Source organism: Nerophis ophidion, linkage group LG09 (genome assembly GCF_033978795.1).
Source record: "Nerophis ophidion isolate RoL-2023_Sa linkage group LG09, RoL_Noph_v1.0, whole genome shotgun sequence".
Taxonomy (NCBI): Eukaryota; Metazoa; Chordata; class Actinopteri; order Syngnathiformes; family Syngnathidae; genus Nerophis; species Nerophis ophidion.
Genome location: NC_084619.1, coordinates 53,726,227 through 53,743,553, shown reverse-complemented (window position 1 = coordinate 53,743,553; position 17,327 = coordinate 53,726,227). Strand labels below are relative to the sequence as shown.

Here is a 17,327-nt window from a genome sequence, read left to right as displayed (position 1 = left end):
GCTCCGCTGTGAACGGGACTCTCGCTGCTGTGTTTGGACTGGACTCTCGCGACTGTGTTGTATCCATTGTGGATTGAACTTTCACAGTATCATGTTAGACCTGCTCGACATCCATTGCTTTCCTCCTCTCTAAGGTTCTCATAGTCATCATTGTCACCGACGTCCCACTGGGTCATTATTGTCACCAATGTCCCACTGGGTGTGAGTTTTCCTTGCCCTTATGTGGGCCTACCGAGGATGTCGTGGTGGTTTGTGCAGCCCTTTGAGACACTAGTGATTTAGGGCTATATAAGTAAACATTGATTGATTGATTGATTGATAGTATTAGTACCGTATTTTCCAGACTATGGCACGCACTGAGATATATGCCGCACCCACTACATTTTTGGGGAAAAATAAATATTTTTTTCATATATTAGCCGCACCGCAAATAAATATGTTGTGAAATAAGTTGTTTACACAGAAATAATGTGTGTTTGTTTACATACTTTAATTGTTTCCAAACAGTGTCTGCAACACGGCAGTAAAACGGCTAATAAAAAAAAACAGAAGTCATTGACATGGACCCACTAGCTGCGGAAGCTAGCTCCCCAATCAGCTAAAGTTTCCCCAAACTACAGCCTGCTCGGAAGTCCCAAGTTAAAAAACAAAACAAAAAATATGTTTTTTTCATTTTTTTTATTTTATTATTTTTAAAAATCTGTCCTTTCTAGTCCATTTTCTACCGCTTGTTACTCTGTGTCTTGTAAAAGCAATGCCATTGTAAGTTAATAATACTAACACAGACACCCGCAAACGTGTTAGCATATTAGCTAATGCTAATGACACTAGCTTGATTATATTGCGATAGCACATACAAATATGCATTAAAACACTCCTACAGACATCACACATAGGACGGTTTAGTAAGTATGAATTGTTTTAGTTGTATTGTAAAACTTACAAAACGTTGCACGGAGTGATGAATGAAGAATCCATACAAGTAAAAACGCTGTGGACGGCTAGAAGACTGAACGGCACTTCTACTTTCTGTTGAAAGCACTAATTGGAGCTCAATGCAGCACCTGCATTGAGCAAACTCATCCAAAAGATGGCGCCATATCCCAAAAATAAAACATTTTCAGTGTGTTTTCTTGTTTCATTGGTTTTAAAACTATTTGTATTATGGAAAATCCATAAATTAGCCGCACACATTTATATCCAGCAGAGTTCAAATTTTAGGAAAAAAGTAAGAACAAGTAGTCCTGGAAAATCAGACTACCATTTTTCAAGTAAATAAAAATTACAGGAATTTCTAGTTTTCCAAAGCGCTATTTTCACATTTTTCAACCATTTTAGACCATTGCACTTTCAAAACATTCTTCTTAATCGGGACAACAAAACTACCATTTTTCTTTTCGTACAAATTCCCGTATTTCCTGAAATTCCAAAATACCCATTTAAATTCAAACTTTTACTTTGGAGTATTTTTTCAACCGTTTTGAAAAATTCCAACATCAACACATTCATATCATTTAAGACAATTGTTGTATTTACCTATATTTCTTAAAATTCCCATTTTTCCCGAAATCCCCAAATTTCAAGGAAATTACCGTTCAAATGAATGGACATCTACGTATTTGCACATTGCTCAAAATGTGCCATCTTTTACTCTATTCCGACCTCACAACCATCCACACACACTGCTGTTCATACTGTATATGGCAAATGCAAAATATGTTGTCCCTTTCCCAAAATAACCCGGTTTTCCTGGAATTTCTGGTAATTTTCTCCCCATTGACAATGAATGGGAAATATACAATCGACAGCATATCCCACGTTTCTTATCCGATTTGGAACCGTTTCACGTTTTCCTGTTCTGAAAATTCCCAGATTACCCGCAATTACCAGGAATTTCCCCTGTTGAACATGAATGGGAAATATTCAAACCTCTCCATATCCCACATTTCTCAACTGTTTCATACCTTTCCACCATCCACACACTCCACTCACCCTTGACATTCAAACCAGCATGTTTTCCGGTTCTGAAAATACCCCGATTACCTGTAATTACCAGGAATTTCCCTCCATTGAAAATGAATGGGCAATATACAAACCTCTCCATATCCCACATTTCTCAACCGTTCCAAACCGTTCCAACATCCACACCCTTCCCTCACCCTGGACATTCAAGCCAGCATGTTTTCCAGTTTTGAACATTCCCCCAATTGCCCACAATTACCAGGAATTTTCCTCCATTGAAAATGAATTGGAAATATTCAAACATTTCTCAACCATTTCGATCGGTTCCACCATCCACACACTCCACTCACCCTTGACATTCAAACCAGCATGATTTCTGGTTCTGAAAATTCCATGATTACCCGCAATTACCAGGAATTTTCCCCCATTGAAAATGAATGAGCAATATACAAACCTCTCCATATTCCACATTTCTTAACCGTTCCAAACCGTTCCACCATCCACACACTCCACTCACCCTTGACTTTCAAACCAGCAGGATTTCTGGTTCTGAAAATTCCACGATTACCCGCAATTACCAGGAATTTCCCCCCATTTGAAAATGAAAGGTAAATATTCAAACCTCTCCATATCCCACATTTTTATAACTGTTTCGAACCGTTCCACCATCCACACACTCCACTCACCCTTGACATTCAAACCAGCAAGATTTCCGGTTCTGAACATTCACCGATTGCCCGCAATTACCAGGAATTTTCCTCCATTGAAAATGCATTGGAAATATTCCAACCTCTCCATATCCCACATTTCTCAACCATTTCGAACGCTTCCACCATCCACACACTCCACTCACCCTTGACATTCAAACCAGCATGATTTCTGGTTCTGAAAATTCCATGATTACCCGCAATTACCAGGAATTTTCCCCCATTGAAAATGAATGGGATATATACAAACCTCTCCATATCCCACATTTCTCAACCGTTCCAAACAGTTCCACCATCCACACACTCCACTCACCCTTGACATTCAAACCAGCATGTTTTCCGGTTCTGAAAATACCCCGATTACCTGCAATTACCATGAATTTCCCGCCATTGAAAATGAATGGGCAATATACAAACCTCTCCATATCCCACATTTCTCAACCGTTCCAAACCGTTCCAACATCCACACCCTTCCCTCACCCTGGACATTCAAGCCAGCATGTTTTCCAATTTTGAACATTCCCCCGATTGCCCACAATTACCAGGAATTTTCCTCCATTGAAAATGAATTGGAAATATTCAAACCTCTTCATATCCCACATTTCTCAACCATTTCGAACGGTTCCACCATCCACACACTCCACTCACCCTTGACATTCAAACCAGCATGATTTCTGGTTCTGAAAATTCCATGATTACCCGTAATTACCAGGAATTTTCCCCCATTGAAAATGAATGAGCAATATACAAACCTCTCCATATTCCACATTTCTCAACCGTTCCAAACCGCTCCACCATCCACACACTCCACTCACCCTTGACTTTCAAACCAGCAGGATTTCAGGTTCTGAAAATTCCACGATTACCCGCAATTACCAAGAATTTGCCCCCATTTGAAAATGAAAGGTAAATATTCAAACCTCTCCATATCCCACATTTTTATAACTGTTTCGAACCGTTCCACCATCCACACACTCCACTCACCCTTGACATTCAAACCAGCATGATTTCTGGTTCTGAAAATTCCATGATTACCCGTAATTACCAGGAATTTTCCCCCATTGAAAATGAATGAGCAATATACAAACCTCTCCATATTCCACATTTCTCAACCGTTCCAAACCGTTCCACCATCCACACACTCCACTCACCCTTGACATTCAAACCAGCAAGATTTCCGGTTCTGAACATTCCCCGATTGCCCGCAATTACCAGGAATTTTCCTCCATTGAAAATGAATTGGCAATATTCCAACCTCTCCATATCCCACATTTCTCAACCATTTAGAACGGTTCCACCATCCACACACTCCACTCACCCTTGACTTTCAAACCAGCATGATTTCTGGTTCTGAAAATTCCACGATTACCCGCAATTACCAGGAATTTTCCCCCATTTGAAAATGAAAGGTAAATATTCAAACCTCTCCATATCCCACATTTTTATAACTGTTTCGAACCGTTCCACCATCCACACACTCCACTCACCCTTGACATTCAAACCAGCAAAATTTCCGGTTCTGAACATTCCCCAATTGCCCGCAATTACCAGGAATTTTCCTCCATTGAAAATTAATTGGAAATATTCCAACCTCTCCATATCCCACATTTCTCAACCATTTCGAACGGTTCCACCATTCACACACTCCACTCATCCTTGACATTCAAACCAGCATGATTTCCGGTTCTGAAAATTTCCCAATTACCCGCAATTACCAGGAATTTCCCCCCATTGAAAATGAATGGGAAATATTCAAACCTCTCCAAATCCCACATTTATCAACTATTTCGAACCGTTCCAACATCCACACACTCCACTCACCCTGGACATTCAAAAACTTCAGTACCACGCACCTGTATCGGCGGTTCAGCGGATCGTGTACTTGGGGCATTCACACGCAATTCTTGCCGGAATTGCAAATTGGCTTTTTTTGGCTTTTGCAATGTTGTCATTCTTTACATGCATTATACATGTTTTTGATTCAAATCATGTCTTTATTCATCACTTGATATGACTTGTCCTTCATTTTTGTTTTTCTTCTTTTTCACCCCCTCTTCGCTTCTGTTGTGTTTGCATGCCCCACCCACCACCTGTATTCATGCATGGGACGTGACGGGAAGAATTGGAACCACCGAGCTGTCACTCAAGTAGGCTTCAGTTTGATTAGAGTATGATAATAAATCGTTGTTTTCTTGTTTTACACACACACACACACACACACACACACACACACACACACACACACACACACACACACACACACACACACACACACACACACACACACACACACGCACACTAAGCACACAAAATCCTTGACCACATCTTAAGAAGACTTTTGCTGTGCAACACGCCAACCTTGCAGCGTTAATGTGCGGCAAAAGTGCAACCGCAGGACTGTCTGTGCATGAATTACAATCACTGGCTGGCTTTTCTTGGAATACTTTCATGGACAAAGCGATAAGATAAGATAAGATGAGGCTGCGACGTTGTCAAATAAAGCAGTGTTTCTTAGCCGCCCGCCAAAACATATGAATCTCTCACCTGTGGTCTGTATGGCTCGCAGCGATACTCCGTTGTAATACCCTTTTCCACCACTTGTGGCAGTAATGACAATATCAAACAAACAGAGAAGTCTGGCGCTAAAGTCATAGAGAAGTTTCTTAAGCGCAAAAATTATGACTAAAGTGGTGAAGCTGTATTTTTATTTACACTTATATTTTATGGACGGTTTAGTTATGAAACATATTCAGTGCAGGATTATCGCAATATTTTTAGGCCATATCTTGATATACAATATAAATCTCTGTATTTTGCCTTAGCCTTAAATGAACTCTTGATACATATAACCACAGCAGAATGATGATTCTATGTGTCTACATTAAAACATTCTTGTTCATACTGCATTAATATATGCTCATTTTAAACTTTCATGCAGAGAAGGAAATCACAATTAAGTCAATTTACCTAAACTGTATTCATCAAAGTTATTAGCAGGTGACTTTTCAAATGATGCTACATATTAGCAGTAATGCTACTTTTGGTAGCAACGCTTGTGCCCCACACCTGAAAAATTAAAGTCGTCTATTCGACATGTTCCCGCTTGAAGCCGAACCACCGCCAGACGATGGATCCCCTGCTGTTTTTCTTGGGAATTAATTCTTCCTTCATTTGTTACCATATTCGCACCTTCTTTCTCTCGTATGACCACTCGACTGGGATGAGAATCAGCACCTCCGAGTCCGCTAGCATCACAGCTAACGTTAGCCACACTGCTACCTCTCTGCTGGGCGAGGTCGTATTCGTGTGTGACGTGACCGTATGTGACGTCTGTAAGTCTGTGCGCTTGCTGTCTGTGAGGAGACACAAGAAGGAGTGGGAAGAGCCTGTAGTGTAATGCCCGCAGCTAAAAGCAACTGTGTGAGAACGTATACTCCACGGGTGTCAAACTTGGATCCGCCGTGTATTTTCATTTGGCCCTTGAGGCAATATCAAATTAACATTAGAGCTGGCCCGCATTCACCTCTAATACTCGTACTTGCAACCCCCCCGATTTTCCAAGGAGACTCCCAATTTTCAGTGCCCCTCACGAAAAGCACATGGGGCAACCATTCTCTCAAATTTCTCCCGATTCCCACCTGGACAACAATATTGGGGGCGTGCCTTAAAGGCACTGCCTCAAGCGTCCTCTAAAACCTTTCGTCACGTCCGCTTTTACTACGTAGAAACAGCGTGCCGGCCTAGTCACATGATATATGTGGCTTTTACACACACACACGCTAATGCAATGCAAGCTTGGTCAACAGCCATACATGTCACACTGAGGGTGGCAGTATAAACAACTTTAAGACTGTTACAAATATGTGCCACACTGTGAACCAACACTAAACGAGAATGACAAGCACATTTCGGGAGAACATACGCACTGTAACACAACATAAACACAACAGAACAAATACACAGAATCACTTGCAGCACTACCTCTTCCTGGACGCTACAATATAAAAATGTATTATTAGCCTGTGGGAAAAGTTTATTTTGATATTTACCTGAGAAGGCTGCAAATAGAAAAGAGGCAGTCAATTTATTTAAATTTGATTTGATATGCCATTGCTATTTTTAAATTATTAGTATCATTTGAAACTCGATTTTGCATGTCACTATAAAGTTATATAAGTCTCGCTTGTTCAATATTCAATGCAAAATCTGTTTGGGTCCCTATTAAAAGGTTAATTTGTTCAACCTTGGCCCACGGCTTTGTTCAGTTTAAAATTTTGGCCCACTCTGTATTTGAGTTTGACATCCCTGGTATACTCGAATATTACGATATAGTCATTTTCTATATCGCACAGAGACAAACCCGCGATACATCGCGTATATTGATATATCGCCCAACCCTAATTCAATGTAAAATTAGTTTATTTTAGCACTACATGATTGTATCTATATGTATTTTTCATCATTTATAATTCTTTAGTACTTTTATTTTCTAATCAGCCTGACCTAACTAAGTTTTATGGGTAAAATAAATAATCTTTGTGATTAACACGTGCGTTCATATCATTTGACGAGGTTGTAAACTGTAAGTAGGTTAGGTATGATTACTGAATATAATTAAAATCAAGAGTAAGATTACTAATTCAGTGTTAATATTTGAGTGGGTACAGGACCCCAGTGTAGTGAAAAAATTGGGGCCCGACGGCAAAAAGGTTAAGAACCACTGAAATAAAGAACCAGGAGCATTGTTTTTTCACATACGTACTAAAAATGCAAAAATTATCATCAGCATAAATATTTTATTCAATGGACAGGCAGTGTTTTTAAGGAATATTTGAACATTCTTCAGTCTTATACAAGTGTAAAAAGAAGTTAACAGCTGTTAATAGTGAGACACAAGGAACAATAAAGCAAATGTGTTTTGGATACCTTCATGTTACCATGATTGACTACATATCATTTGAAAATGTTCTTAACTGTCAAACAAGTCTAAAAAGATGTTAACCTGTGTTCAGGGTCAAAGGAAAAAAGCAATTAGAGTCCATGTTTATTGTGAAAAAAAAACTAATTCCACCTGGTGTACAGTAATCCTTTGTTTATCGCTGTTAATTGGTTGTGTCAAATGAATTATTGATTATACTTTCATAGTTAGAACATTAAAAAAAAAAACTTGTTTACGACCTAAATACGGTTTTTAAGATTGTGAGAGCCCTCTAGACACAAAGTAACACCCACATAGCCACCTTTAGACTCCTTTATTCCTATATAGAAGGCATAAAAATAGAAAATACTACATACACTCTCATGTAGTGGCCAACAACACCCTCAAAAGTAGAAGTAAGAGACAAGAACATCTCTGTGACAATAGGTACATTTTTTAAAGAATGTTCTCTGGAAGTACAATCTGTGTCTTTTAGGTCAGATGTTTATGTCTATCACACCAAACAAGGTACAAAGTGATATATAGCATACTTTTGTACCATTTCAACCCAAAGTGTACCTGCTGCATGTGTTGAACTTATAGACCATAGCAATTATAAATACTATTTTTAATAGGGCATAATAATACGACTATACTTGTAGTGAAGAAATTACAGCCATTACTTCTACTAATAGTGATAATACATTTTCGATCAACTTTCCTAGCAGGCACAGGACATTGACACGTTGATTATACAAAAATGTTCTTTAAAATTTACTTCTAAACAACGTTGCAAAATAATTGTATTTGTAAATTGAGACAACGTTGTCTAACGTTAGATCCATGTTGTTGGTTGGGAAATGACCAGAATTCAATGTCAAATCAACATCAGAACCCAACATTGATTAAATATTGTCAAAAAGCATGTTGTTTCAATGTTGTGTTTATGTTGTCGAATATTGGTTGGGAAATAACCAAATTTCAATGGTCAAATCAACGTTACAACCTCCATCCATCCATCTTCTTCCGCTTATCCGAGGTCGAGTCGCAGGGTCAGCAGCCTAAGCAGGGAAGCCCAGACTTTCCTCTCTCCAGCCACTTCGTCATGCTCTTCCCGGGGGATCCCTAGGCGTTCCCAGGCCAGCCAGGAGAAATAGTCTTCCCAACGTGTCCTGGGTCTTCCCCGTGGCCTCCTACCGGTTGGACGTGCCCTTAACACCTCCCTTGGGAGGCGTTCGGGTGACATCCTGACCAGATGCCTGAACCACCTCATCTGGCTTCTCTTGATGTGGAGGAGCAGCGGCTTTACTTTGAGCTCCTCTCGGATGGCAGAGCTTCTCACCCTATCTCTAAGGGAGAGCCACGCCACATGGCAGAGGAAACTCATTTCGCCCGCTTGTAACCGTGATGTTGTCCTTTCGGTCATGACCCAAAGCTCATGACCATAGGTGAGGATGGGAACGTAGATCGACCGGTAAATTGAGAGCTCAGCTCCTTCTTCACCACAACGGATCGATACAGCGTCCGCATTACTGAGGACGCGGCACTTATCCGCCTGTTGATCTCACGATCCACATCCACTCTTCCCCCACTCGTGGACAAGACTCCTAGGTACTTGAACTCCTCCACTTGGGGAAGGGTCTCCTTCCCCCCAACTCGGAGATAGCATTCCACCCTTTTCCGGGCGAGAACAATGGTCTCGGACTTGGAGGTGCTGATTCTCATTCCGGTCGCTTCACACTCGGCTGCGAACCAGTCCAGTGAGAGCTGAAGATCCCGGCCAGATGAAGCCATCAGGACCACATCATCTGCGAAAAACAAGGACCTAATCCCTTGGCCACCCAACCGGAACCCCTCAACGCTTTGACTGCGCCTAGAAATTCTGTCCATAAAAGTTATGAACAGAATTGGTGACAAAGGGCAGCCTTGGCGGAGTCCAACCCTCATTGGAAACGGGTCCAACTTACTGCCGGCAATACGGACCAAGCTCTGACACTGATCGTACAGGGAGCGGACCGCCACAATCAGACAGTCTGGTATCCCATGCTCTCTGAGCACTCCCCACAAGACTTCCCGAGGGACACGGTCTAATGCCTTCTCCAAGTCCACAAAGCACATGTAGACTGGTTGGGCAAATTCCCATGCTCCCTCAAGGACCCTGCCGAGAGTATAGAACTGGTCCACAGTTCCACGACCAGGACGAAAACCACACTGTTCCTCCTGAATCCGAGGTTCGACTATCCGGCGTAGCCTCCTCTCCAGTACACCTGAATAAACCTTACCGGGAAGGCTGAGGAGTGTGATCCCACGATAGTTGGAACACACCCTCCGGTCCCCCTTCTTAAAGAGAGGAACCACCACTCCGGTCTGCCAATCCAGAGGTACCGCCCCCGATGTCCACGCGATGTTGCAGAGTCTTGTCAACCAAGACAGCCCCACAGCATCCAGAGCCTTAAGGAACTCCGGGCGGACCTTATCCTCCCCCGGGTCCTTGCCACCGAGGAGCTTTTTAACTACCTCAGCAACCTCAGTCCCAGAAATAGAAGAGCCCACCACAGAATTCCCCAGGCACTGCTTCCTCATAGGAAGACGTGTTGGTGGGATTGAGGAGGTCTTCAAAGTATTCCTTCCACCGATCCATAACAGCCGCAGTCGAGGTCAGCTGAACACAATCCGCACCATACATGGTGTTGACAGTGCACTGCTTCTCCTTCCTGAGGCGGCGGATGGTGGTCCAGAATCGCTTCGAAGCTGTCCGGAAGTCGTTTTCCATGGCTTCCCCGAACTCCTCCCATGTCCAAGTTTTTGCCTCCGCGACTGCTGAAGCTGCACACCGCTTGGCCTGTCGGTACCCGTCCACTGCCTCCGGAATCCTATAAGCCAAAAGAACCTGATAGGACTCCTTCTTCAGCTTGACTGCAGCCCTTACGGCTGGTGTCCACCCACGGGTTTTAGGATTGCCGCCCCGACAAGCACCAACTACCTTGCGGCCACAGCTCCAATCAGCCGCCTCGACAATAGAGGTGCGGAACATGGTCCACTCAGACTCAATGTCCAGCACCTCCCTCGTGACATGTTCAAAGTTCTTCCGGAGGTGGGAATTGAAACTCTCTGACAGGAGACTCTGCCAGACGTTCCCAGGAGACCCTCACAATGCGTTTGGGCCTGCCAGGTCTGTCCGGCATCCTCCCCCACCATCGCAGCCAACTCACCACCAGGTGGTGATCGGTAGAAAGCTCTGCTCCTCTCTTCACCCGAGTGTCCAAAACACGAGGCCGCAAATCCGATGACAGAACTACAAAGTCGATCATGGAACTCCGGCCTAGGTGGTCTTGGTGCCAAGTGCACATATGGACACCCTTATGTTTGAACATGGTGTTTGTTATGGACAATCCGTGATGAGCACAAAAGTGTAATAACAAAACACCACTCTGGTTCAGATCCGGGCGGCCATTCTTCCCAATCGAGCATCTCCAGGTTTCACTGTCGTTGCCAACATGAGCGTTGAAGTCCCCCAGTAGAACAAGGGAATCACCCGGGGGAGCACTTTCCAGTACTCCGAGTGTATCCAAAAAGGGTGGGTACTCTGAACTGCTGTTTTGTGCGTAAGCACAAACAACAGTCAGAAACCGTTCCCCCACCAGAAGGCGGAGGGAGGCTACCCTCTCGTCCACTGGGTTGAACTCCAACGTACAGGCTTTGAGCTGGGGAGAAACAAGAATTTTACCGCAGCTTGTCGCCTCTCACTGCGTGCAACACCAGAGTGGAAGAGAGTCCAGTCTTTCTCGAGAGAACTTGCTGTGCGTCGAGGGGAGTCCGACTATATCCAGTCGGAACTTCTCTACCTTGCGGACTAGCTCAGGCTCCCCACCTCACTGGGGGAGTGACATTCAACGTCCCAAGAGCTAACTTCTGTAGCCGAGGATCGGACCGCCAAGTGCCCTGCCTTCGGCTGCCGCCCAGCTCACAACGCACCAGACCTCTATGGCCCCTGCTATGGATGGTGAGCCCATTGGAGGGGTGACCCACGTTTCCTCTTCGGGCTGTGCCCGGCCGGGCCCCATGGAAGCAGGCCCGGCCACCAGGCGCTCGACATAGTGCCCCAACTCTGGGCCTGGCTCCAGAGGGGGGCCCCGGTGACCCGCGTCCGGGCGAGGGAAAACTGAGTCTCTGTTGTTGTATATCCATAGAAGTCTTCGACCTCACAACCTGACATTAAAAAAAACGTTGCTAAAAAACATTTTGTTTCAACGTTGAATTTGTGTGGAATATCGGTTGAAAAATGACAAATTCAATGGTTAAATTAACATCAGAACACATTTTTTAAACTTCGCTAAAAAGCATGTTGTTTCAATGTTGTGTTTGTGTTGTCGAATATTGGTTGGGATATGACCAAATTTAATTGGTCAAATCAACGTCACAACCAGACATAAAAAGAAAACACTAAAAAGCATGTCCTTATAACGTTGAATTTGTGTTGAATATCGGTTGAAAAATGACCAAAATTTAATGGTCAAATCAACATCCGAACCTCAACATTGATAAAACGTCGTCAAAAAGCATGTTGTTTTCTAACGTTAGGTTTGAGTTGCTCAACGTCAAGACCTAATTCAACAAGTTCTCAACGTCGTTTCAATGTCTTGTTCCTGCTGTGTTGTTTATTGCCATTTTCTGTAATTCATCAATTTTAACATGATCCTGTTGTATTGTCACGTTTATCCTTCAACATTTTACTTATGGTATTGAAATATCAAAACATGTTGAGGGTCAATGAAGACGCACTTTGGACACCCCTGATTTAGTTGATACCTTGTAAGAACGTTTACTTGTCATTATAAATGAATCATAAACATGATGTTTTTGTTGTAAATAAAAAATAGGATTAAGACAAAAAACAGTATTGCTGCTTCAAATGAGGTCAAATGAAAAAGGATGGACTTTAAGGTCCAACGTTACACTAAAGTAGGGATTTTAATTATTTGTATTTTCTCATAATCCTCAAATTGAAACAAAAAAACTTTTTTTATTAAAAAAAGACGACGTATTGGAAGTTGATGCAATGTTTGCTTAAGTGTGCCGAGCCAGAACTGCTTGCTTCGGGGCCGCTGGAGAAAACCATCTTATTAGTTTTTTTACGTCGTCGAGGTCGTCAGCAGGGACGGCAAACCTCAGATGCGCTGGTGAAAATATGGAAATTACTTTTTAATCAGCAGCCTGGAATCAGTCACTGAAAAGAGGCTTTTGAGCTTGGATGCGTTCAGAGTGTAGCATCATGCTAAACTAAGATAAGCATCTACACCAGGGGTCGGCAACCCATGCAACTATGGACCCGCATGCGGTTCTTGGACCACTCTGATGTGGCTCAGCCGCATACTTGCCGACCGCCCGGAGAAGTCCGGTGGATTTAAAAATGTCAGTGTCTCTATCAGAAATCTCCCGGGTAAACATTTTTTGATTTTCACCCAGACATCAACTTTGAGGACGTACCGTGATGAGAATGCCTCGAACACCCTTTCTACATGTCATCACGCCAGGTTTTTCACCAGGCTATCTGTGTACCGGCCGGCCGGTCACATTTTGGATGCGACCTCTATCTGAACGCATACGCTACTGCAAGGCATACTTGCTCAACAGCCATACAGGTCACACTGAGGGTTGTAATATAAACAACTTTAACACTCTTACTAATATGCGCCACACTGTGAACCCACACCAAACAAGAATGACAAACACATTTCGGGAGAACATCCTCACTATTACACAACATAAACAGGACAGAACAAATACCCAGAATCCCATGTATCCCTGATTATACATTATACAGCCCCCCCGCCCACCTCAACCGATGCACGAAGGGGTGGGGGGCGGGCGGGGTGTTGGGTTGGTGGTAGCTGGGTGTATAATGTAGCCCATAATAGTCCGGGATGCATGGTATTCTGGGTATTTGTTCTGTCGTGTTTATGTTGTGTTATAGTGAGGATGTTCTCCCGAAATGTGTTTGTCATTCTTGTTTGGTGTGTGTTCACAGTGTGACGCATATTAGTAAGAGTGCTAAAGCTGTTTCAACGTCCACCCTCAGTGTAACCTGTATTGCTGTTGAATAAGGATGCCTTGCAGTCTCTTACGTGTGCCTGCAATAGCCTCGTCAAACAATTCTTTTGGCAACCTATTTGGGGTTGTAGCGGGCAAGCTATTTGTACAAGCTGTAGAGGGCGCTAGCGGTAGTTCCATCATTGTACGCCCTTATTATAGTTCATTGGGTGAACACCAGCGTACATTCGAGAGAATAATTACTCTGAAGTTCGTGAGTCTCCCAGGAAAATTGGGAGGTTTGACAGGTGTGACGCTGTCAAGCGGCATTCATATAAAACTTGCGGGCCGCACTAACATTACATTTTCATATTAAGGTGCGGGCCGCGTGTCTGAGACCCCTGGTTTATACATAGCACAAAACAAAAAAAAAACTCTGTCTGCAGTATTAATTCATTATAAATTTCCAAAAGAGTTATGTGGCTCCCATTGTTTTCTTTATTTTTGTGAAACGGGTCAAAATGGCTCTTTGACTGGTAAAAGTTGCCGACCCCTGATCTACACTGACACAGAATTTTGTATTTCAAACTACCATCACTTGTTATGCCACACTTGAATTTGGATTTCTCATCCCCCCCTCAAAAAAAAGAGTACCGGTATACACACCCAGGAAGCGGTCAGACACACATTGTTGAGATGTGACGTTCGTGAACGAATCGAGTCTTTTGAATGACTCCTAAGTGAAGGATGAGAACCAATTCCCAATTGTGAACGTTTTTTATGCCCATGCAAATTTAGCGTTGGGAATTGGCTATTATACTCACACTGCGTTTTTTTCAAAAGTATTATTTATTTTATTTTTAGAAACATTTTTTTTATTTAATTTTAAAGGGTAGTAGTTCAAGAGTACACACACCAGATGTGGTAGTACAATTTTGTACTCACATTTAACATTTTTATGGTAGTTTTGTTATTAATACTATTTGTATCCATTAATTAATTGTATTTTTTCTAATTTTTCTATGCTGTTAAAATGATACACATTAAGATAAAAAAAAAAAAAATGGAAATATGGCTGGGGGGAGTTTTATTTATTTATTTATTTTCCCTTTGTCATGAAAAAGTGAGGTTTTTGTCATGAAAAATTGAGTTTTTTTTGGGGTTGGTGCACTAATTGTAAGCGTATCTTGTGTTTTTTATGTTGTTTTAATAAAAAAATAAAAATAAAATAAAAAAATCTTCTGCGGCCTGTTGGTTGGTGGTCTAGATGAATCGCTTCTCCTTTGGTCCGGATGACACAATGTCAAATATTTCCAAAAACAATTTGAAATGTGGACTCGTCAGACCACAGAACACTTTTCCACTTTGTATCAGTCCATCTTAGATGATCTTGGGTTCAGAGAAGCCGGCGGTGTTTCTGGATGTTGTTGATAAATGGCTTTCGCTTTGCATAGTACAGCTTTAACTTGCACTTACAGATGTAGCGACGAACTGCATTTAGTGACAGTGGTTTTCTGAAGTGTTCCTGAGCCAATGTGGTGATATCCTTTAGAGATTGATGTTGGTTTTTGATAGAGTGCAGTCTGAGGGATTGAAGGTCACGGTCAATCAATGTTGGTTTTCGGCCATGCCGCTTACGTGGAGTGATTTCTCCAGATTGTCTGAACCTTTTGATGATATAATGGACCGTAGATGTTGAAATCCCTAAATTTCTTGCAATTGCACTTTGAGAAACATTGTTCTTAAACTGTTTGACTATTTGCTCACGCAGTTGTGGACAAAGGGGTGTACCTCACCCCATCCTTTCTTGTGAAAGACTGAGCATTTTTTGGGAAGCTGCTTTTATACCCATTCATGGCACCCGCCTGTTCCCAATTAGCCTGCACACCTGTTGGATGTTGCAAATAAGTGTCTGATGAGCTTTATCAGTATTTATTGCCACCTTTCCCAACTTCTTTGTCACGTGTTGCTGGCATCAAATTCTAAAGTCAATGATTATTTGCAAAAAAAAAAAAAGTTTATCAGTTTGAACATCAAATATGTTATCTTTGTAGCATATTCAACTGAATATGGGTTGAAAATGAAAATGCAAATCATTGTATTCCGTTTATATTTACATCTAACACAATTTCCCAACTCATGTGGAAACGAGGTTTGTAATTCTGATGTACATCTGATCAAATAACTGATTGTAGTGATTGTTTCTTTGATAAAAAACAAACTAAGAAATTAAAAACAAACTTAGTATAACATCATGTTGTATGCTTGCATGTTCGAAATAAACTCAAACTCAACTCAACTCAACTAAACAGGCTTTTGAACGGCTCTCTGAAAGGAACGGCTCCTCTCAAGGAGCCATAAATCCATTAATAAAGCCATTAATCTCATCTCCATCACATTAAGAGCAGTCTTGTTATGAACATTATATTTACAGTTTGTCATGGCAGCATGTCTGAAAAATAGTAGGAAGAAGCTGAGTTTATTTGATCCTAATCCTTTTTACCTCATCGCAATGACTAACACGTGTTTGTACTCAATCTGCAACACAACAGTGAATAAAACCAACCAATAAATGAGTAAGTGAATCAATACATAAGTAAATATATATTAAATACATACATACATCATAAATATGTTTCTCATAAATAAATAATTAAGTAAGCATTGATTCACAAAATTAGTGAATAATTATCAAATTTTTAATAAGGTTCATCCGTCTCATCTTCCCCTATGCGTCGAAGCAGGAGTTCAAAACACCCATAACTAGTTTCCCACCATCGTTTTACTTAAATAAAAAAAAAAGTATCATGCATTTATGTCCAGACCTAAATACTTCTGCTGGGTTGCATTCGTACATTTCAGCAGCGACATAAACACATAAAGAGACTTGTTTTGATAAAGCATTGCTTTACTTCTTTTTACGCTTGCACGCCAATTTAGCTTACACTTGAGTGGTGGCGTGAGGCTCAACAATAACGCAGATGGCATTCACATTGTGCTTTAAAGCGAAAGATCGAGTGGTTTGGATGTCAGCGTGGTTGACTTCTTTTTACACTTGAGGGACAGCTAAGAATGAAAGATGTAACGTTTGCAAACGAATCGAATAAAAGATGTGACGTTTGCGAACGAATCGAGTCAGCTGGCGCCTATCTCAGCTACAATCGAGCGGGAGGCGGGGTACACCCTGGACAAGTCGCCATCTCATCGCAGGGCCAACACAGATAGACAGACAACATTCACACTCTATGCTTAAATAAACAAATAAGGGGTAACCAGACTAAGAAGTGTTCCCACCAACAGTAATATTTGTGTAAATGAAATGACTCTGATCTACATTTTTATCGTATATCCCAGTGGTTCTTAATCTTTTTTCAGTGATGTACCCCCTGTGAACATTTTTTTTAATTCAAGTACCCCCTAATCAGAGGAAAGCGTTTTAGGTTGAAAAAAGAGATAAAGAAGTAAAATACAGCATTATGTCATCAGTTTCTGATTTATTAAATTGTATAACAGTGCAAAATATTGATCATTTGTAGTGGTCTTTCTTGAAATATTTGGAAAAAAATATATAAAAATAACTAAAAACCTGTTTAAAAATAAACAAGTCATTCAATCATAAATACATATTTCTACACATAGAAGTAATCATCAACTTAAAGTGCCCTCTTTGGGGATTGTAATAGAGATCCACCTGGATTCATGAACTTAAT

General features: G+C 41.6%; 1 protein-coding gene across 6 annotated transcripts in view; it reads left to right on the top strand.

Annotated features, from left to right (window-relative positions):
• The window catches only part of kcnh1a (potassium voltage-gated channel, subfamily H (eag-related), member 1a), a 171,768-nt gene that overhangs the window by 90,925 nt on the left and 63,516 nt on the right, over positions 1–17,327 (top strand). For 4 of the 6 annotated variants that reach the window (XR_009808180.1, XM_061911254.1, XM_061911252.1 and 1 more), the window contains one exon: positions 4,790–4,816. The exons of the other annotated variants lie outside the window; for them this stretch is intronic. Coding sequence is in view for 3 of the 4 variants with exons in the window: in XM_061911254.1 (XP_061767238.1) it covers positions 4,790–4,816 (27 nt within the window). In the remaining variant the exon portion in view is untranslated. The remainder of the gene's footprint in view (positions 1–4,789; positions 4,817–17,327) is intronic. 6 annotated transcript variants of the gene reach the window in all.